The sequence below is a fragment of the Trichechus manatus genome, unplaced genomic scaffold (assembly GCF_000243295.1).
Source record: "Trichechus manatus latirostris isolate Lorelei unplaced genomic scaffold, TriManLat1.0 scaffold00138, whole genome shotgun sequence".
NCBI classification, from domain to species: domain Eukaryota; kingdom Metazoa; phylum Chordata; class Mammalia; order Sirenia; family Trichechidae; genus Trichechus; species Trichechus manatus.
In genome coordinates, this window is record NW_004444074.1 from 2,591,040 (window position 1) to 2,613,537 (window position 22,498).

The 22,498-nt window shown below is 48.8% G+C and overlaps 1 protein-coding gene across 1 annotated transcript in view; it reads right to left on the reverse strand.

Moving 5' to 3' along the window:
• Window positions 1–21,592, reverse strand: part of KSR1 (kinase suppressor of ras 1) — a 165,919-nt gene extending 144,327 nt beyond the window's left edge. Inside the window, exon 1 of the mRNA XM_004385386.2 lies at window positions 21,200–21,592. Within this exon, the coding sequence (XP_004385443.1) occupies window positions 21,200–21,430 (231 nt within the window). The 5' untranslated portion in view covers window positions 21,431–21,592. The remainder of the gene's footprint in view (window positions 1–21,199) is intronic.
• Window positions 21,593–22,498: the final 906 nt, after the last annotated feature.

Sequence of the window (22,498 nt, forward strand, 5' to 3'; positions counted from 1 at the left end):
TCCTTTCTGGGATGGCCCTTCACACAGAGGCCAGTTCAGTCAGGAGGGCTGAGGTGCTCCCTCGGAAAGCTGGGTTGCAACTCACCCACTGAGCACCCCAGCATTACTCCAGACAGGGAGGCATGGCTGGGGGAGCCCTTGCGGTGCCAGCAAGCCTCTGCTCCCACAAGGACTGCTTGCTGGAAATAACTCACTACCCTCAAGAGGGGCAGTGGCTCTGAAAACTTCCCTGCTTCTCAGCCAAATCTGGGGTGGGCTCAACAAAGGCCTGAATGCCCTGGCACCAAGTCTCATTTTTATTCCAGTAAGTAAGTTTGAGTTTTGCATTACACCACATCGTTAGCCTTCAGTCCTGGAGAATCGAGAAGGGAGGGGACTGGGCAATTGTAGTGTGCCTCACTTGTCCCCAGGAGAGCAGGGGCCTCCAGTCCAGTCCATCCACCAGCCTATGGGACCACCAGCTCGGTGCCTGGTATGCGGCAGGCACTCAAATATTCATTAGTCCAATAAACGAATGAAGACAATACGACTATAATAAAGGAATTTCTCCTAAAGGAAAACATATCCCCAACACAATTAACTACTCTTCTAGTGTTTTCCATCTGCATACATATTTTTACATATTTACATAACTACAAATGCTACACACACACAATTTTACATTTCTGTATGTTTTCACTTAATGTAATATCATAAATACGGTCACATTTTTACTCAGCCTTTATAATTCATGGCTGCATGAATAATAACCTCTCATGTTATTACAGTGTGCTGCACCATGGTACTGTTTACCAATTCCCTCATGGCTGGACATTTAGTTTGGTTTCAGTTTTTTTCTGTATTGCAGATAATACAAAATATCCTCATAAATTTTGCATCTCTGTTCTACTGAATTATTGCCTTAAGATAAACTCTCTTGGAAGGATGGAAAGGATCCAAGGGTATCCACTGTCTTTATTATGTAGATGAGAGTAATGTCAGGAGAGGACAGGGAGCTAGTAGATTGTGGGAGCTCAATAAACATTTGTGAAATGAATAAAAAAGGCTCACACATGTGACACACTCAGTGGGCTGGGGCTTTGCTGTGTACCCACGTGGTCAGAAACAGGACTCACTCCCAGGTGCCCCTTCAATAAACTCCAGGGAGATCAGCAACAGGACTGTTGGCAGTAGGTTAATCTTGTTGTTCTTATCATTGTTGCTAGCTGCCGTCCAGTCAGTCCCCGACTCATGGCGACCACACGCACAATGGAACGAAATGCTGCCTGGTCCTGCGCCATCCCCATGATCTGCTGTGGGTCAAATCTTTGTGATCCATAGGGTTTTCAGTGGCTGATTTACAGAAGCAGATTGCCAGGCTTTTCTTTCTAGTCTTAGTCTGGAAGCTCCGCTGAAACCTGTTCAGCATCATAGCAACTGACATAGCAACAGCCTCTACTGACAGACAAGGGGTGGCTGTGCACGAGGTGGACTGGGTGATAATGGAAACCAGGTCTCCCTCATGGAAGGGGTGGATTCTACCACTGAACCACCATTGTACCACCCCCAAATTCCATTTTTTAATAAGATACGAGTCCAGCTACAAATGCCCCTTTGGATTCTACAGACTGGAGGTAGGCTAGCTAAAGAGCAGTGGGTAGTCATAGGTCCATCTTCTTCCCGAAGCTGAAGCCTGCCTTGTCTCTTGCTCTTTCCTTAGGGCTGGGACAGGGTTAGGCTACTAGGTGACCCAGCATTTAAGGCAGCGCTTGCTCTCAGGGTCATGTAAGTGAAGGTCAGCACCTGGAAGCCAGTGCTTCCTTAAATGTTGAGCCCAGGGCACCCCAAGACATCACCCCTGGCTCCAACCACACTGGCCTACTTAGGGGTTTTCCAGCAACCCAAGCTCATCCCCCTTGGGCCTCTGCACTTGCTATTCCTCAGTTTCCAAAGCTCTTTCCCAGGTATTTCTGCAGGGCTCCCTCCTTCACCCTTTTGAGGCCTTTACTCAAAATATTACCTTCTCGGCAAAGCTTCCCGACCCTTCTGTTAAAATTATACCTCTCCCCACCGCCGGCACTCTTCCCTACCTTCATGTTTTCCATTGCACTTTCACCATTTAACAGACACAAGCTCCACAAAGTCGGGAGTTTTTTTTCATTTTGTTCACTGTTATTTCCTCATAGCTTAGAATAATGCTCAGCCCATAAAACCAGTTGCCGTCAAGTCGATTCCAACTCCTGGCGACCCTTTGTGTGTCAGAGCGGAACTATGTTCCACAGGGTTTTCAATAGCTGAGTTTTCAGAATCAGACCTCCAGGCCTTTCTTCCAAAGCACCTCTAGGTAGACTCAAACCTCCAACCTTTCGGTTAACAGCCAAGTGCATTAACTATTTGCACCACCCAGATACTTAGCCGAGCCCAGAGTGGGTACTAGTTAAATACTTGTTGAGTAAATAAATCATAACATAATATAAAAATATTTTTACTCTATGCCAGGCATTGCGCTTGACATGGTTCATCGCACTTATTATGAGCAACAACCCTATCATAAGGCCCATTTTACAGATGAAGAAATTGTTGCTCAGACAGGTTAAGCAACTTGCCCGAAGATACACAGCTAGGCAGGAGAGGAGCACTAGAACCTGTGCTTTCACCCACTACAGGGTGCTGCTCAGTCTCCTGGCCCTGCAATCAAATGCAGAAGACGCCCATGGACCAACAGCGCTTCCCAGAACATGGCTAAGCACCCATCCTGTGATCCAAAAGGCGGAAGAGGAGACAAGGCGAGTGAGCCCAGGCAGTGAACTCCACCCAAGAAGCCTGCTTCTAAACCCCTCCCCTGGAGGAATAGCAAGTGTTACTTTCAGAACACAAGTGTGGCCTGGTTTGGCAGCCACAGCACGACAGGGTCAAGTTTGCTGTGACAAGTGGGATTGGGGCTTTGATAAGCCGGGTGTAAGAAAGCAAATCCTGTCAGACCAGGAAACTACTTAAACCAAACAGAGCCAAAGAGGAAGTTTAGATTAAGCTGTTAGATGCCGAAAAGAGAGCTGGTCATCTAAGGCCACCAAAGTCTTTTTCCAAGAATAGTCAGAAGCAACCTCCAACTACAGGGGGAAGAGCAGGGAGGTGGTACACGTGAAAGAGTTTCCATTAGGCACACGACAGATGGTAGCCCACGGGGCTGTCCACACACAGGTATCGCAAATAAACAGATTCTCTGGGTTTTGGTTTCTTTTTTTTTTTTTGTCTCTCTCTCTTTTTTTTTTTAACTACTCCCTAAAACTCTCAAAATTGTCAAAGATGTAGTTGCAAGATTCACCCAGGGCTGTGTCTGTCTCAGTGCTCACCTCTCCTCCTAAACCACCAAGCCAACCACACAGAAAAAGTTTCCTGTCCCTTAAAAAGATAAAGTTTCCATTCGCTGATGGAGTCTTCCTTGCTGTTTCCTCTGTTCCGTCCCCTTGGCCAGGGTGAGTCAGGGCCACCCAGGGGAATCTCCCCAGGGACTTGTCAACTTGTTTCTCCTAAGATTTGCCACCAACATTTAAAATATAACTGTACCCGCGAGTCGTCCCCATCAGGCCCAAGTACTACACTGCCTTCCTAACTAGCGTGCTTCAAACCAGAAGCAAAGTTCTTTGAGATGAAGATGCTGCAGCTCAGTGGAATCAGATAAGGGCCTTTGCTCTGACTACCACCTCCCTCTACCTCAACGGCAACCCACCAGTTGCCATAGAGTTGCTTTTGACTCATGGCAACCCCACGTGTGCAGAGTAGAACTGCACTCCATAGGATTTTCAAAGCTGTGACCTTTTGGAAGCATATTGCCAGGTCTTTCTTCTGAGGCACCTCTGGGTGGGTTCAAACAGCCAATCTTTTGGTCAGTAGTCAAGCACTTAACCGTCTGCAGCACTCAAGGATTCCTGTTCCATGTAAGGATTCTTCTCTCCCTATCTTCCTTCTCAATCAGGAGCCATCCACCTCTTCCCTCCTTTTTTCTGCAAATGGTCATCTACTAATCCAGATTCCAGTACTCTGTTATTTCATCCTGTTAACAATTTTGACTTAATCTCATACAAATGGTGTGGAAAAGGAGAGATCGTCAACCCCTTTTTCACCCAGCATTACTTATTCCAAAATGCTGAGCATTATCAAGGTCTTTCCTGACCTCTCTCTGCCCTGGACAAGACTCAGTCGAGGTAGTGGATTTCAGAGGGATATAGGTGATGAAATGAACGTACATGTGAGTTCAGACAACCATAAGTTGGAGCCTCAGCTCTACTGATCACTGTGACCTTGGGCAAGTTCCTTGACCTTGAGCCTTATTTTCTCATCTGCAAAGTGGGCTGATCAAGTTATCATTTCTGAAGAGTTGACTGACAGAACTCCTGTAAAAAGCCTGATATATTAAAATTGGACAGGTCTACCTCAAGTTGGAAACCCTGGTGGCGTAGTGGTTAAGAGCTACTCCTGCTAACCAAAAGGTCGGCAGTTCGAATTCACCAGGTGCTCCTTGGAAACTCTATAGGGCAGTTCTACTCTGTCCTATAGGGTAGCTATGAGTAGGAATCGACTCGATGGCAACGGGTTTGGTTGACGGGTTTATCTCAGGTTAGCCATAACTGAGACAGAAAGTGGGGACCTCAAGTTATTATATACCTAGGAGCTGGCTTTCCCTTTCTATTTGGCAAATAGCTAATAAACAAGGAACTTAAGGAGTTGGTTAACTGATCAAAGCTGGCCCCCGATTCAATGATATCAGAGCACCTTCTAGCTTATGAGTCATCCGGCCTCCTCCAAAAAAAAGGGCAACCAACCTCTTCCAACAGTTCCATTTCCTGGAACTGTCGTGAGGTTCACAGCTCAGTGAACTACTAAACCAAGCCAAGCCAGTTGCCATCAAGTTGATTCCGACTCCTGGCAACCCCATGTGTGTCAGACTACAACTGTGCTTCATAGGGTTTTCAACGGCTGTGACCTTTTGGAAGTAGATCACCAGGGCCTTTCTTCCAAAGCACCTCTGGGTGGATTTGAACTGCCAACCTTTTGTTGTTGTTTTTTTTATTTATTTTTTCTATTGTTGTAGTTTAAATGAAGTTTACATTTCAAGTTAGTCTCCCATACAAAAATTCATACACACATCGTTATGTGACCCTAGTTGCTCTCCCCATGCTGTGACAGCACACTCCTCCTCCTTTCCACCCGATTCCCCCATCCATTCAACCAGCTCCTAACCCTCCCTGCCTTCCCATCTCACCTCCGGACAGAAGCTGCCTGTTTAGTCTCTTGTATCTACTTGAGCTAAGGGGCACACTCCTCACGAGTATCACTTCATGTCCCACAGTCCAGTCTAATTCCAGTCTGAAGAGTTGGTCTCGGAAATTGTTTTAGTTCTGGGCTGATAGAGAATCCGGGGGCCTTGCTTTCTCCGGGGTTCCTCCAGTCTCAGTCAGACCATTAAGTCTGGTCTTCTTACTAGAATTTGAGTTCTGCACCCCACCTTCCTCTTGCTCCATCAGGGACTTTGCTGTGTTCCCTCTCAGGGCATGAACCACCAACCTTCTGGTTAGTAGCCAAGCACTTAACCATTTGCACCACCCGATGAATTAGTAACCCATTAACCCATTGCTGTCAAGTTGATTCCAATTCATAGCAACCCTATAGGACAGAGTAGACCTGCCCAACAGGGATTCCAAGAAGTGACTGGCAGATTAGAACTGCTGACCTGGTGGTTAGCAGCCAAGATCTTAACCACTGCGCCACTAGCGTGCCAAATAAATTACTAGGTGGGTACAATCTAGGTTATCCCAAAGTTGAGTATCTCGAAGGGTCTGCTCAGACCTCACATCCCCTCTTTGCCCAACCCTCAGGGAAGAAGACAGTGAAAAGCACCATGTCTCTAAGTCGATATTCCCAACAAGAGTCCAAATCAGAGCCCCTGGTCAGGCAAGAATAGAGGAGAGCAGCTCAGTAAGCAGGGGGTTTCTCATGTCTATTTCTCAGCTTGTTTCCCACAATGGGTGCCTAGATACACATACCTGGTATCAGCAGGCCCTCTTTTGAGCTGACAACCTCAGTTCCCTCGCTGGCACTACCGAACCTTACATCAAAGAACTGAGTTTCAGCTAACCCGGTGAAGGCTGGCAGCACAGAGTACAGCTCAGTTCAAATCAAGAAACATCTCCCAAGCCCCTGCACACCTCAGGGTGCAGAGATGAGTCAGCTGTGCTACGTGACGGGCCTTCATTCACACCACTCTAGCACCTTCTATTGGTTTACTCATCTACAAACTCCCCCACTAAGCTGACTTTCTGGAGCACAATACACCTATGATTCATTCTAATATCCCAACACAACAATTATTTGTTGAATTAATGCATTAATTCTTTACCAGTTTACCAGCTGCCATCAAGTTGATTCCGACTCATGGCAACCCCATCTGTGCAGAGTAGAACTGTGCTCCATAGGGTTTTCAAGGCTGTGACGTTTCAGAAGCAGATCACCAGGCCTTTCTTCTGAGGCATCTCTGGGTGGGTTCAAACCACCAACCTTTCAGTTAGTAGCTGAGCACTTCGCCAGTTGCACCATGGCCCAATTCAGGGAAACAACTCCAAGTCCTGTCTACCCCTGTGATCAACTCGGCTGCCACCTCCCCCTTGTCACCGAGTTCCAGACACGTTGGCCTCCTTTCTGGTCCTTGAACTCACCAAGTTCATTTCTGTCTCAGGGCTCCTGCACATGCCGGCCCCTCTGCCTGAAACACTCTGCACCCAGGTTTTCAATGGACTCCTACCTTCTCATCTTTCAAGACTCAGCTCACACGTCACCTTCCCTGGGAAGGACGCCTACTCTGACCATCCAGTCTAAAGTAGCATCCTTCTCTAACCCCATCTCTTTCTAACCCATTTCCACGTTTTCTTCCTCTCTGTCTATTGGCTTGTTTATTATGTTTCTCCTTCTACTAAAGGGATCAGCCCGACTGTCTTGTTCACTGTGCTTTCCACTGTGCCTGAAACAGTGCCTGGCACACAGGAGACACTCAGTAAACAGTCAAGTCACTGAATGAATGGATAACCGAGTGCTGTCAAGTAGATTCCCAGGTGTCACAGAGTAGAACTGCTCCATAGGGTTTTCTTGGTTGCAATCTTTCCGGAAGCAGATTGCCAGGACCTTCTTCCATGGCACCGCTGGGTAGGTCTGAACTGCCAACCTTTAGGATAGTAGTTGAGCACTTAACTGTTTGTGTCACCCAGCAAAAAGAGAAATAAATAGCAAATTCAAGATGGGGAATGATTTAATAAGGCCAAAAATGCAGGCAGGGGATGGGGGGAGGCAGGTGAGCACAAAGGCCTAAAAGAGTCGCAAGGGAAACATGAGACAATTCACCCAGGAGTGCAATTTTCAAGACACTATCATTCAAAAAGCATAAAATGGACAGCAGTTTAGCAAGTCCTATCACAAAGAATGTTCATGCTCTTTGACCCACTAATTCCATTGCTGGGAATATCCCAAGGAAATGAATTCAAAATAAGAACAAAAATAAAAAGGGTGCCTATGCAAAGATGATCCCTCCAGTCCTGTGATTTATAATAGCAGCAATCTGGAAACAACCGAAATGTCCACCAACAGGGGAAATGCTTTGGTAAATTCCAGCGTGTCCACTGGGTGGAATATCATGCAACAATTAAAATGACTGGATGGAAGATAATAGGAAAACTAGGAAAAGTTCTTTAGAATAATGCTAAGTGAGAGGGGGTTAAACAAAAATACTGATTCCTTCTAAGTATCAGGCACTGGCCAGTACACCTTTCCTGTCTCAGTAATTCCTCACAAGAGACGAAAATAAACCTATTTCTATCCCCTTTTAACTAACAAGATTGGCTGCTAACTGAAAGGTATGAGGATTATGTCCACCCAGAGGTGCCTCAGAAAAAAGGCCTGGCAATCTACCTCTGAAAAATCAGCCACTGCAAACCCTATGAAGCACTGTTTTACTCTGATACGCATGGGGTCACCATGAGTCAGAAAGACTCAATAGCAATTGGTTATAACTAACAAAAAAACTGAAGTTCAGAGAGCTAAGAAGCCTGGCCAAGGTCACACAGCTAGCAAGGAATAGAGTCAGGATCTGAATGTGTGTCATTCTCACCCCAAAACCCACATACACTCTAAAGTCCTTACTGCATGCCTCCGTGTCCTACTAAGTGCTCGAGACAGGCAGGCAGTCCTTTCCCATAATAACATCATGACTGTGTTTGACAGGCCAAATCCAGGGACCTGAAACAACTAGCAAAAAGTGACACAGCTCCTGAGAAACACTTGGAAGAGAATATAGCAAAAAACCAACAAACAACAAAAAGAAAACCACCTCTGGGAGGGCCAGGAGACCCCGGGAAAAAGAAATCAGAGAGTGGTCGGCGAGATCAGGCTTTGGGAAGGGCTAGACAGAACCATGAGACAAGCAACAGGAAGGGCAAGGAAGCCCGTTAGGGAGTGCTGGATCCCATTCCAAGGGAACCTGGAACGGGAGAACAGGCTCTGCCTGAACTCATCTGCTCTTTTCCCCAGGGTTTACACACCGCGGTGCTCAATAAATAAGCACTGATTGAAATACACTCATCTCATGCTGTGTGGATAGAGCAGCAAGGGGCGCTGGAAGATGAAATGCTAGAGCCACAAAGAACAGTGGACTGGAAGTCGGGACATGTCATATTGTGACTGCTGGGTCTGGTGGCCCGGCCTCCATTAAAGAGTCTCCTCTGGGCCTCCTGTGGGGCTGTGGGAATAAGGAAGGTGAGCCACCATCTGCGAACAAGTTTCAGGTGTGGCAGGAGATTCAGGTTAGATAGTGAAACTCCCTGCAAGGTAAGGGCTGTCAGAAGCCAGAGCAAGCTCGGGGTGGGGGACTGAAACCTTCATCTCATGCGAAAGGGGAGAGAGATTCCTCCCGGCCTGCTGGGATAGGTACAGCTCTGCGTGGAGGCAGGGGGCTGGACTAGAAGGCCTCCCAGGGGCCCACCCACCTCTGGGTCACTGCTTCCTTGAGATCAACTGCCAAGACATCACCAGGCTGACTCAGCGTGTAAATGTGATAGCTGACCCAAGATGGGCCAGAGTTCTTTCTTCTGGAGTTGGGGAATCGTTACATGAGAATTCATCACACCAGTCTCTCTACTTCTGTACATGTTTGAGCATTTCCATGATAAAGTTTAAAACAAAAACGTAAACTCAGATCCAGGCATCCCACCTAAGAATCACCAGGACTTGGGGCTGTCCTCCGGTGCTCAGACAGAGGCCAGCAGAGCCTTAAAAAACTATTCGCTGCTAACAGACTTCCCAGCTGGTAGGGAGAGGGGTTTGCAACCACAGGTCAGGTGGTTCAGGCAGGTGATTAAGACTGTTCAGGGTCAAGTCACAGCTCAGCCTCGCCACGGCTATGCCTCTGGGCAAGTCACTTCACCTCTCTGCACCTTAGTTTCATCATATGTAAAATGGAAGTAACACTAGTACCTTTCTCACAATGTGGTTAGAAGGTGCAAATGCCACACAAAGCTCCTAAAAAGCGGGCCTGGCACAGAGTAAGTTCTCAGCAAATGTCAGCTACTATGACACATTCATTTTGTACCATGTATAGATACTCATTTTGGAAACCACACGTCCATTTGACTCAGTTATCTGGGGAAAATAAAAGGAGGAGGGGCTGGCGCTCTCTTTCTGAAACCTCAAGCAGCGGTGTAGGAGTCGCAGCTGGCCTGGTGTGCTTGAAGTGGCCTCAGCTCGATCGGCCAGCCCAGGCCTCGGTTGATCAAGGGGCCAAAGAGAGCTCCTCCTTTCAAAAAGCCACCACCAGAAACAGGAAGCTGCTTCCTTTCCTTTCCATTCTGAGCCAGCATTTCCTTTTTTGTTTTAAAATGCATTCCTTGTCTGCAGCCCGGCCCTTCCCCTCCCCTCAGCAGCCCCAGGCTCAAACACACCCACAGCCATCTGCACTTCTCCTGGACTGTTTTCTGCCCATCGATGGGAACATGAAGCTCCTGGTAGACCCTGAGTGGAGCATGCCCTTGGCACCAGGCTAGCTGACACCCAGGGCTGGAGGCACCCAGGCAGGAAGCGAGGCCTCCAAGATAGGGAGACCTATCTGCGTGCATTATCCTCCTCAGAAGGATGGGCACACCACAGCCTTGTGGGAATGATGAAGGGAAACATATCTTTAAGTGCTAGCATGGTGCCCACAACATACTCTGCCTCCCTTCATAAAGCACCTCCTGCAGACAAAAGGCAACCTCTCACGGCAGGGTAGGTCCATAGAGCAGAAGCCTCTCCTCAACCAACCCGATTTTAACTAGGACATCAAATGGGACTTCAGTTCCACAAAAACATAAAACATAAAGACAACAGTAACTGAAACTAAACCCATCATTTCTTACCTCCTTCCCTGCTTACGGCTTAAGGCAGTGTTTCCCCAACTAAATTCAGTGAGGAAAAAGGTCCCCTGGACAAATGAGTTTGGGAACCCTCACTGCAGGACTTCTCAGAGCCTTTAAAACACTGGTTCACATCATCAGGATTTTCCAGGAGGGAGATGACTGACTGGCACATTCTGAACTTCTTGAAGCCCTCCTTCACAGGAGCATCTTGCACAATACAGTATGAGAAAGGCTGCATTAAGCCCCTTCAAAGCTCCCACACTGGGAGCCTAAAAAGTGAGAACACCCAGGTCATGTTTTACCGTTACCTGTAACTTTTTTTCTGATCAGTAAAACTCTGTGGGCACCATGAGTGAAATTGGTCTTGTTCATCCAGATCAAAACTACACCCAAATTACCTAAGTCAGGATTCAAAACCACCAGGTGCCAGGCCTAAGAAAGCCCCATGACTCTTTAAGTAGCTTCCTTCATTCACTGCGCAGAAAGCAAAACCCTCATGATCAATCTGGTGCTAGTACAAGTCCGTATTTCATGCATATGAAAAGTTACTCTTCCTGATTATAGCTTGTCTATTCACATACAGCATGATGCTTTCTTTTTTTTCTTTTTTGTATTATAAACACAAGTCCAATTCATTCTTGCAATTGTTTATATTCTAAGGGTAGAAAAATGGAAGAGGGGAGGAGAAACAGCAAGTAAACAAGATGACTTCAGCTCTGTTATTTTGAAAGGTAGTCTGCCCAATTAAAACACACTGCTGCCCACCAAGGCCAGGAAGACAGAGAAATACGGATGTATATAAATACATAGGTTTTAGAAGCGGCGGCACTTTGAAATGAGACTTTTTCTTTTTTCTCCCATACAAAAATTTATACATACATTGTTACGTGACTCTAATTGCTCTCCCCATACTGTGACAGCACACTCCTCCTTTCCACCCCTGATTCCCCATGTCCATTCAACCAGCTCCTAACCATCTCTGCTCTCCCATCTCACCTCCAGACAGAAGCTGCCCATTTAGTCTCTTCTATCTACTTGAGCTAAGAGGCACACTCCTCATAAGTATCACTTTATGTCCCACAGTCCAGTCCAATCCCTGTCTAAAGAGTTGGCCTCAGAAACTCTTTTAGTTCTGGGCTGATAGAGAATCCAGGGGCCATGCTTTCCAGGGTTCCTCCAGTCTTAGTCAGACCATTAAGTCTGGTCTTCTTACTAGAATTTGAGTCTGTACCCCACCTTTCTCCTGCTCCATCCGGGGCTCTCTGTTGTGTTCCCTGTCAGGGCGGTCATTGGTGGTTGCCGGACACCATCTAGTTCTTCTGGTCTGAACTGAGACTTTTTCAATGTAGATGAGAAACAGTCGTGCCCAGGAATAAATGACAAAGCATTGTGGATCCAAACAGCTGTACCCAGAGTTTACCTTTGTATCTCCACCTGGGATCTAGGACTGGGGGAAAAGCCAAAATGGACACGAGATGAAAAAGGAGGTTACAATTTTAGAAACAATCATAAAGAATTTATAACATGATCTTGATATTAAAACCAATGGTATATCATGGTATAGAACTCAAAATCTGCATGATTTTTTAAGATAAACACTAGGCCCTACAGACGTAAAGGTTCACCAACCTTTGTCCCAGAGGATCTTTCAGTGGAAGGATGAGAAGCCCTTGAAAGTTCCCAGTTAGGGCCAAAAACTCAAGACGGTTCAATCAGGCTGAGCCAGCCAATTGGGCAGACTGACTTTCAAAAAGGGGCCTACTCACATCAGGAATAGGAGGAGGAAATAGAATGTGCAGCTAACTGCATCCATGAACAACTGCCTCCTTTGCCATGAGACCAGAAGAACTGGTTGGTGCCCGGGTACCACTACTGAACGTTTTGATCAAAGATTCTATAGAAGAATCCTGATCAAAAGGGGGAAAATACATAACAGAATTTCAGTTTCTTATGGAATCCAGCCTTTCTGGAGCCATGGAGGCTAGACGAACCCCTGAAATTACTGCCCTGAGATAATCTCTAAACCTTAAACCAAAAATATTCCCTAAAGTCTTCTTAAAACCAAACAATAGTTTAGCTTAACTAGTAAACAATATCTGCCTTGAGCATTGTGTTCTTTTAAGAACTATCTATATGGGACCAAACTGACAACAGCAACTTGAAAGATTTGATAGGAATCATAGCAGGCAGTGAGTTTATGTTAATGGGGGAGGAACAACTCAGAAAAGAGGGGTGAGAATGGTTGCACAACTCAAAGAATGTAATCAATGCCACTGAATTGCGCATGTAGAAACTGTTGAATTGGTCTATGTTCCGCTGTGTATACTCTCAACAACAACAACAAAAATAAATTATAAAAGGGGGGGCCTACCCACAGGACACCACAGACTGTTCCCCAAGAATCTCTCCAGTCCCCAAGGTCCCTCGGACATTGCTGTGGGGATGGGGAAGCAAACCCATTTTGCTTCCTCATGCAGGAAACCCCCTGAAGTCAAGGGTCCCACCATCATCGGAGGATGGAATTGGAAAGCTCGTTCACCGTCAGTCAACAGACCAGGGTCAAGGTGGTGTAATGTCTCACTCAAGGTTGTGAGCTACCAGGTCTGATGCCCAGCTCAGTGCTCCTGTATTAACCAACCACCATCTCTTCTCCAGTCTTTGTTAGTTCTCTCTAGTAGACGTTCTCAGTGAGTCACTTCCCCTCTCTGGTCTTCAGTTTCCTCACCTGCGAGATGAGTGGGCTGAACTAGATGGAAATCCCAAGATCCTTTGCAGCCCTCTTATCTTAGGAATCCCAGTCTACTAAATCAATCCCAAAGCCAGGTACCCCAAATAGCTCTCCAGTCAATATTTGTGGTTGGCGATGAAACTAAGGCTACAGTTAAGTGAAGTATCTTTCATGAGCCTGAAGTAATCACAACTAAGTGAAGCATCTTTCATGAGCCTGAAGTGATCACGACCTCACCATATGGCTGTGCACTGCCCAAAGGTGACCAATCCCCAGACACAAGACACTTGAAATCCAGCCCTCCCTTTGCTGTCTTAGAACAAGGAAAGGTACTCAGAAGGGCCTCGTTGTGCTGCAGGCAACTCTAAAACTAGAACCCACAATCCATGACGCGTAATGCAGAACCTCAAGCACAGGCCACTGTAAAACCAGAACTCGTAATTCCTGACTCATAACCCAGGACCTAAGCCATGGGGCCATGTCCTAACTCCTATTTACACTCCTAAACCTTGGAGTAAATAAAAATGCACTGGCAAAGGGGCAAATCTAAAGGCTACTATTGTATAAGCCCTGGCATTCCTGACTGGGAAGAAAGGAGGAGTATTATGCCCTAGAGATTTTAAATAATAGGGTAGATGTTAAATGTGTTCATACATTTGACCCAGCAAATTCCACTTCCTGGAAGATACTCATTGTAGTGTGGTTTATAGTGGCAAGGGTTGGAATCATCCTGAATGACCAACAGTGGGAGACTGGTTAGATGAATTTATGATATGATTACACAATGCAGCCACTAATAATGCCGATGCATATGTATATGTGCTAAAGTAGAACGAAGATATTTATATGCAATGCACATGGTCTGCTCTGCAAATATCTATCTACATGTACACTACATGCAAATACTGGAAGGATACACAGCAAAGTTAATAGGAATTAACTCTAAGAGGTAGCAATATATATGTTTTTGTTCATCTGTATTCTTTTTGTAAAATAGTCACTACGTATGATTATGTGAATTTTTAAAATTTAAATTCATTATGTGAACTTTAATTAGAAGTGGAAAGTAAAAGAATATACAGTTTATCAAAGGAATAAAAAAATAATTCAGAAAGAATAAGCCATGAAAACAATTATGAATGAGTAAGTTGATCTCCAGTAAGGAACCCTGGTGGTGAAGTGGTTAAGTGCTCAGCTGCTAACCAAAAGGTCGGTGGTTTGAACCCACCAGTGGCTCCGCGGAGAAAGATGTGGCCATCTGCTCCCATAAAGATTACAGCCTTGGAAACCTTATGGGGCAGTTCTACCCTGTCCTATAGGGTCACTATGAATCAGAATCGACTTGATGGCAATAGGTTTGGTTTTTTTGGTTTGACCACCAGTCAGCTTCTGGTTTCTCAGAATGAGACACAAGCGCAGAGGTGCTTGCCTCACAGTTTGAGGATGTGCTGGGCTGGACTTTGGGAAAGCAGCCCTGATCCCGAGCTCAAAGGCTGCACAGCCTGGGTTGGCCACCAGTCAGCAGACATCTGGAACTGAGCCACCATTTTGCCCCTGGTCGCCCCTTTTGTTATTGGTCCTTCCCCAGTCTCAACAGCCACGACCGCAGAAACCCCACCATGCTTTCTCAAGGCAACTTGGGTTCTGGACCAACGTTCAGATTCAACCACCTACTAGCCTGGACAGTCTCAGTCCCTCTGAGCCTCAATTTCCTTATCTGTACAATGAGGCTAAGACCTCGCAAGGTCATTGTGAGCGTCAAATGGGACAGCATACGCCAACAGCCTAGCGCAGTGCTCACACACAGCAGGTGACCGAGAATGTTTCTCATTCCACGTCTGCCTACTCTGCTCAAAGGTCACTTCTATAACCCCAAAGACGTCTTTCAGCTTTCATCTGAATAAAGATTCCAATCAGCCTATTCTAAAAGGATGTCTGTTTTAAAAAGCACAGCTTAGCCTTGGAGCAGGCCTTGCTAGGTCCCACCCATTGCAACCACTGTCGCTGTGGCTCAGAACCTTTGCCATCGTCCCTCTACAGACCATGGCAAGCAGGCAGGTCCAGAATACTTGTGGTGTGGAATGCAGCCTTCCTGGATTTTGAGCCAACCTAAACCACTCTAGGAGAGGAAATAGCTCTGGAGGGGAAGGAGCTTACAAAGACCCCAAGGAGGCATTCCCATCACTGTCCCCAGCAGCAAACCACAGCCTCCTCAAGCTCACACTAATCAATCCAGGCCATAGATCTGGTAAGGACTCCCTCTAGCACTACCCACCCCTCTCCAGGCTCATAGCAATTGCCATTAGGTAGATTCCAACTCATGGCAACCTCAAGTGTGTCAGAATAGACCTGTGCACCATAGGGTTGTCAGTGGATGATTTTTCAAAAGTAGATCACCAGACCTTTCTTCTAAGGCGCCTCTGGGTGGACTCCAACCTCCAACCTTTCAGTTAGCAGCTGAGGAACACCTAGGGAAATGCCAGGTCCCTCTCTAGGCAGCTGCCGAGAAACATTTGTGGCAAGTTTCACCAGAGGAAAAGCTGCCAAGGTGAAAGTGGGCACCAAGGGGTCAGTGACTCAGCTCTGCACCCTTTTGGGAATGGTCGGAGTGGCTTAAGCAGGAGGTCAAAACTGGGAAGCGGAAAAGAAGCAGACAAATGCCACACTGGTGGCAGCAGCTGGATGGGAAACAGAAAACCAGGTTTCAGTCTCAGTTCTTCCAGGGATATGTGAGTCTGGGAATATTTCCTATAAAACAAGGAGACTGGATTAGACAGCCCTTCAGATTCCTAATGCAGCGCCCCTCCCCTAGGCGCTCGGCACAAACCACAGTCCTGGAGTCACTGTGTATTTGCCTGCTCTCCCATTAGACTGACCGTGCCCCAGAGATCAGGAGAGCATCCCACCCACCTCCAGGGCTACTGCTGTCACTAACTGCACTATTAAAGGGGTAAGGTGGGCAAACCCACATTTATCACTAACTGCATGGCAAGGATCAGCATGAATCCAGTTCCCACCTGGAAATGGGTCCAGGCTTCACCTTCCCACATCTCCATTCCTCCTCACCAGCCACTTCTTCTGTGGCACTTCCTCTCTCACCCTAACCACTTACAGTTAGGTCAAAACATCTGTGACCGCCTGAGGCCAGGTCTTCAGGGACCAGCTGTAGGCTCAGGAGTCTGCACAACTCCCTGCACTTCAGACCAGCCAGCTCTCTCTCTTCCTCTAGCTCCCTGGGGCTAGGTCACAAGCTAGAAGGACTCTGTCCTTCATTGACTTCAAGATGCAGCCTTTCCCTATCACCCAGCTACCCAAAGCTGGTTCCTCACAAGTCAGGACTCCGTCCCCATGACTGCCTGGAGCCCTCCTCTGCATTAGCCACCTGAGCTAAGTCAGAGTCTCAGTGCCCTTGTAGTTTGTTAATTCTCTGTGGCTCACAAAATTCAGTGACTATTACCTATATTTACAGTTACCCATTTATTATAACCAGAAAGGATACAAGCAAAGAGACATATCAGGCAAGCTCTGGGGAGAGTTCATGGCATGGGGGCCTCCACTGTCCCCAAGGACATGCCACCCTCTCCCATCCATGGATGTCCTCACCAATCCAGGGGGCTACAAAAGAGAGAGTTCCAAGGTTCAGGGTCCCCTTCATTGAGACCTCAATGAATACGCATGACTGGGGCTTTAATGTATAGTTAAGATCAACCTGATCAATGAATGTGCATGATTGACTGAATCATGCCCCCTCCCTTCCTGAGGTCAGCTGGCAGGTATGAGGAGGTGTGAGGCCGTGTAGCCCCTACTTGCCTGGCTATTTTAGAAAAACAAAAGAGCACCTTAATTGCTTGGGTTATTTTCAGAAACCAGACACAAAAGGCCAAATCTAGTTCTTTGTCCCATACCACCTTAGAATCCCTGTGGGTGTTGGGGGGCCTGCCAGGGTAGGACGTCAGTAAACAAATCAATAAAAACTGAATGTTGGTCAGTGACTGTAGGCCCATGCCTGCCCTAAGGACTGATCTGGAAGACTTGTGGCATGGCTCTCCTGTCACAGCAGGAGGCACAGGGAGGGCTGAGGTGCTCCCCAAGGAGGGGGCTGACCTCTGGCACTGCCTTGCTGAGTGAAGGTCAGGCATGTCTGACCACCCCCAGCAGCAGCCTGGCCTCCCCTAGGTGCCTCCTAGCTCCAGGGCAACACTGCAGAGAGGTGGCCAAGTGCAGAGTCTGTGCCTGCCACAGGCCCCCAAGTGTCCCCTCCTCAACAAGGCCTTACAGGCAAGATCCTTCAGGAAACCCCTTCTTCTAGGTCATCTTAACTTAAGGAGAGATTTTTCGCTGTAAGAGCACAAGGTGGGGAGACTCTGTGGCAGGGCCTGTCTCAGAAAGTACTAGTAGTTTGGCCACAACGCACAAAGTTACAATGTCCACAAGACTTGAAGCTCCATGAGGTAAAGCGTGTGTGTGCTTTTGCTCACCACTGTCTTGCCAGTACCAGGCACAGGGTCGCCCCACAGAGGACGAATGAATGAAGGCATGAACTGGCGTGGGGTTCCACGCCCAGTGGTGAGGCAAGTGTCCCTTACGTGAGCACGTCTGGGGAATGAAAACATTCCCACTCGCCTTAGTGGAGTTCTCAGACCCCTGGGAGGGTCTACTGGAAACAGGACACCAGGTTCTGCTAGGAGGAAGCAGCCTCACAACTTCTGTTCACAGGTTCAGATTCTGGTTCAAGGTTTCATCTCCCTCCCCTCCCATTTGAGAGAGGAAAAAAAAGTGTGTAACAAAGGTCGTTGGCTCTCCAGGAAATCTTAGGAGATTGGGAAGGGTCCAGCATACCGACTGGCAAATTTTATATTAAACCCCAGCTCCCTCCACCCTTTTCAGTCCAAGCCTGATCACCACACTGAAGAAAGTCCTTATGGCCAACGTGGGACAAGCCAGACACCCTGCCCCCAGCACACCATCACAACCTGGAATCTCAGGCACCAGCAAGCCAGCCCAGGTCAGGCACTTCCAGGGCATTTCATGTGCTGTTTCTCCCTCATTGTTTAATATGGGCCAGAGTGGGCTGGAGTTCCTAAGGTTCAGAAAGAACTCTGGCATAGTCGCATAAGCCAAGCCCTCTGGTTAGACCCTTCAAAAGCAAGGAATCCAATGTTGCAAGCCAGGTCTCTCAGGACCTTGGCCAGGTACGTGAGAGGAGTCTATAGAACAGGAGAGAAGGCCAGAGTGGACATCACTGCTGCCCTGCCTGGCCTCACCCCACCCTTCTGGGGGTGGCCCACCTCTGCCCAGCTGCTGGGATTGTTTCCTGGCCTGTGTCACCCACGTCTCGGAAACCAGAGCCAGCTATAGAAGCACCTTCCCCTACTGGTGGCCTGTGGAGTGAATTCCATTTGACCCTCACTAGGGAAAGTTTACAGGCAGAATTTTTGAGAACACAGACTTACAGACTTACAACAAGCTGCAGGGTTTAAGCAGTCTCATGCCCATTTTACAGATGGGAAAGCTGAAGGTTCAAAAGACACAGGATTTGCCCACGGTCACAAAGACAGAACCCAGACCTGATTTGAAAGCCTTGGGCTTTCTATTTGCCACACTGCCCCTAATGTCAACTTCTTTTTGTAATAAACTTAACTCGTACTTTATCAGTTCAGTAACTCTGGAGTTTAGAATCCTGGATATTCTTAAACAGGGGTGCACATAAACGTGATCACACACGTTTGACTCAACCCAACTGAGTCTCCTTCACTGAATCACAGATTTAGGGTGGCAAGAGCCCTCAGAGATCCACTCCAACCTCCTTACCTTGCAGACAAGGTGGCTGAGGCCTACAGGGTGAAGTGATTCACCCAAACTTGTTGGTGGCAACCCCAGGGAACTAGCTCTATGGGTCTTGCTTCTTCAGAGGAGTAGAGTGAACCAAAAGGTTGAAGGTTCGAATCCACCTAGAGGCACTCAGAAGAAAGGCCTGGCAATCTACTTCTGAAAAATCACCCCCTGAAAACCCTATGGGGCACAGTTCTACTCTGCCACACAGGGGGTTGCCATGAGTCAGAATCGACTTGATGGCTACTAGTAGAATGAGCCTGAATCCATATCACATCACAGTGGAGAGAACATGGAGCTGGGTTTAGCTCCCGTTTCCACTGCAAACCCCCATCAGGCCTCAGGATGGGTTTCCAGCTGCCAGATGAACATCCAGATAAACACCCAGGAGCTCAGAAGGGAAGCCACTGAATAAACCAGCTCAGAAACCAAAATAGCTAAATGTTTAGGGGTGTCACGATGCCGCACTATCACCAAAAAGAGCAAGGGCCTTTGGAAGTCAGGGTATCTGGAGGACACAGTGCCATTTCCAGAGAAGGAACAGCAAACAGCTCTCCAGTATACTCTGAGAACCAGGAGCACTTCAGAGGAACATGGGGATAATCTGAGAGATGCCAACACCGAGAATATTCTCTCATCCCCACAACACAGAAGTCCAACCAGACACATGCTGCTGGAGGACCCCTCCTCCCAGAACTAAGCCACACAGGTCCCCTATTGTGTCAGCTGAAAACTGAACTTTGCTAGGCAAACATACTCAGCTGTGTTCAAGAAATCTGTTTCTCTCACCACTTGAAAAATAACAGCATGCACACAGAAGAGACAGTTGCGGGGGGTAGGGGGCGGGGAGGGCTTTGGTGGTTTGTTTTTTAAGCAAAACCTTGATCAGTACTTCTATAGCAACTGTAATAAAAATAATAATAGCCAGCACTGATTGGATGCTTCTTACGTCCCTGGCTTCGGAGCTTTTAAGAGAAGAAAGGTGAGGGAGAGTCACCCCAGAGCATTTTTGATCAAACAGGGATTCAGTCTTGTGGTGTGCAAAGAGGAGGGAGGACTGGTCTTGTAATAATTACCGCAAATCGCAGGCTGGATCTATGACAGCTGGCAGAGGCAATCAGCAATAAAAGGGGGTGGGGGTGAGAAAATGAGGTTCTAATAAAACAAAACATTCTGAGACCTGCAGAAGGCCAGATGTGGCAATACCAGGTGGAAAGAGCCCCTTCCTCAAGACAGGGTAGCTATTAACTGATCCCTGGAATTTCACAGCCTTCCAAGTCCTTGGACAAAAGCAAGCTGGGAATGACACTAGTTTCCCTCTATTGTGTATGGGGGGTGGGGTGGGCAGGGAGAAACTCCCCCCTCTGAGAACCCAACACCCCTCTTGGCTGGTTCAAAATCCTTTTAATACTGCACTTCTCTATAGCTACAATTTGAGAGAAGGGCCCACTTAACTCATTTCTTCTTTACATCCGAGGCCTTCTCCACCGGAACCCCTTAAATAGTGTCATCTTCCCACCAAAGGCTTCATTGCCCAGCATAATCCTTCCTAAGCCAAAATCCAACGTATGGGGGAGGGCGTGGGGAGAGTGAGCGAGTAATTACATTTTGAGCAGTCAAACGCTGTGCCAACGCGAAAGGAAAGCACTAAATGCCTGAACAGCAAAAATGCAGTTTCAGCAAACACTTTTTGAAAGGGGGCCGGCAAAAACCTGGAGAAGAGGAAAAGGAAGGCACAAGACGGAGTCTGGGATGAGGGGAAGGCAGAGGGGGCCGACCTGTGCTCACACTTCAGGCGGACGCCCCCCATACCTGTCTTCCCGGCCCACGGGTGCTCGGCTCAGCCACACAGCGAAAGGTCCAGCGTGTGACTCAGTGGGAGAGTGAATCCTGCGGCCCCGCAAACTGGAAATGAGGCGGGGGGTGGAGAAGGAGGAGGCGGGGGATGTCCGCAGGCAGCCCACCCCTCCATTCCTACCACGCCTTCCCCCCTCCCCCCCAGCATCCCGCCCAAGGTGAGAGGCTGGTCTGGGTCCTCAAGCTGCCGCATCAGAGAATGGAGAAGAGGAAGCCGGAAAGAGGGGCGGCCCGGGCTCAAGGATGCAACTCGGGAAGGAGTGAACTGGGGCAGCGAGGAAGGTGTTGCGGCGCCCTTTCCCGGCCGCAGAACCCCGTCCCCGCGGGCCCAGCCCGCGTCCAGGACTCTGCGGCGCCGCAGCCCCCTTACCTCCAGGGTCCGGATCTCCTGCTGGGTTAGGTCGTTGGACACCGCGCACTTGGTGCGCAGCCCGCGCAGGCTGCCGATGGAGATGTCGATGAGCTTCTGGAGCTGCCTGCACTGCTGCAGCGCCCGGCTGGCCGCGGCCCCGGCGTCCCCATCCGCGGCCGCTGCGTCCCCCCCGCCGCCGCCCTCCTTCTTCTCCCCCATCGCCGCCGCGCGCAGAGCCGCTTTATCCATGCCTCGGCATCGGGGCCGCCGGGTGGCCGAGGCGGGGAGCCCGGGGGCGCGGGCGCCTCGGAAGGGAATTCTCGAACCGGGAAGGCTGGACAAGGGGCGCCCCTCAGCGCTGCCCAAGCCGGGACGCGAGGAGAGTTCGCCACCGAGCCTGCTCCTCCACCCGCCCAGCCGCGGCGGCAAAGCGAAAGCCGCGGCGATCCGACGGCTGCGGCTCCCGGAGCCTTTAACGGGCAGCGGGGGCCGGGTCTGGGCAGCGGGGCATGCTGGGACTTGTAGTCCGCGCCGCACCTGCCGCCCGGCCCGCGCTCGCTGTCGGCCCCCGCCCGCACTCCGGGCTCCGCACCGCTGTCCCGGTCCTTCTCTCCACGCCTGGCGCAGGCGGCGCGGGAGGACCAGTCTCGGCGCCCTGGGAGCGGCTGCTCCGCGCCGGCTCCTCCCCCGAGCGCCGGGAGCCAGGGGAGCCTTGTCTCTCCGCCCACCGCCGTGCCCGCAGCCTGGGGGCTTTCCGCGACGCCCGGATGGGGCGGGAGAGGGTACGCGTCCGGCAATTCCTCAGTTACAGCCGAGTCCTGGGGAATGAGAGCAGTGAGGTTCCAGAATTTCTATGTAGGTTTAGGGGCAGCCATCTAGTGAGAAGTGGCTTAACGCACCTTACTGTCGGTTGTCCACACCAAAGTGGATGCTCAGGCATGGAGAAAAGACGCAAGGGCTTTCTTCTGAACCCTGTGCACCCACCAAAATAGTGCCCCATCCAGGGATGGATTACCCAATAAGCAAGGTACGCACGGGCTTGCTTGTGTTTGCTTACTAAACTGTGTACTACAGATTAGTAAGTAAACACAAGCAAGCCCGTGCGTACCTTGCTTGCTGGTTAATCCATCCCTGGTCCCGTCCCTTCATTATCCCCAACCCAGCAGTCCAGCCTAGACGTGTGGGCTGGTACATTGATCTAATGCCATGGCGGTTGGGAGTGCTCTAGAGCAAACAGCCTGGGTTCAAATTCTGGCTCCACCACTTCCCAGCTGTGTTACCTTAGGCAAGTTACTTCACCGCTGAGTGTCTGAGTTC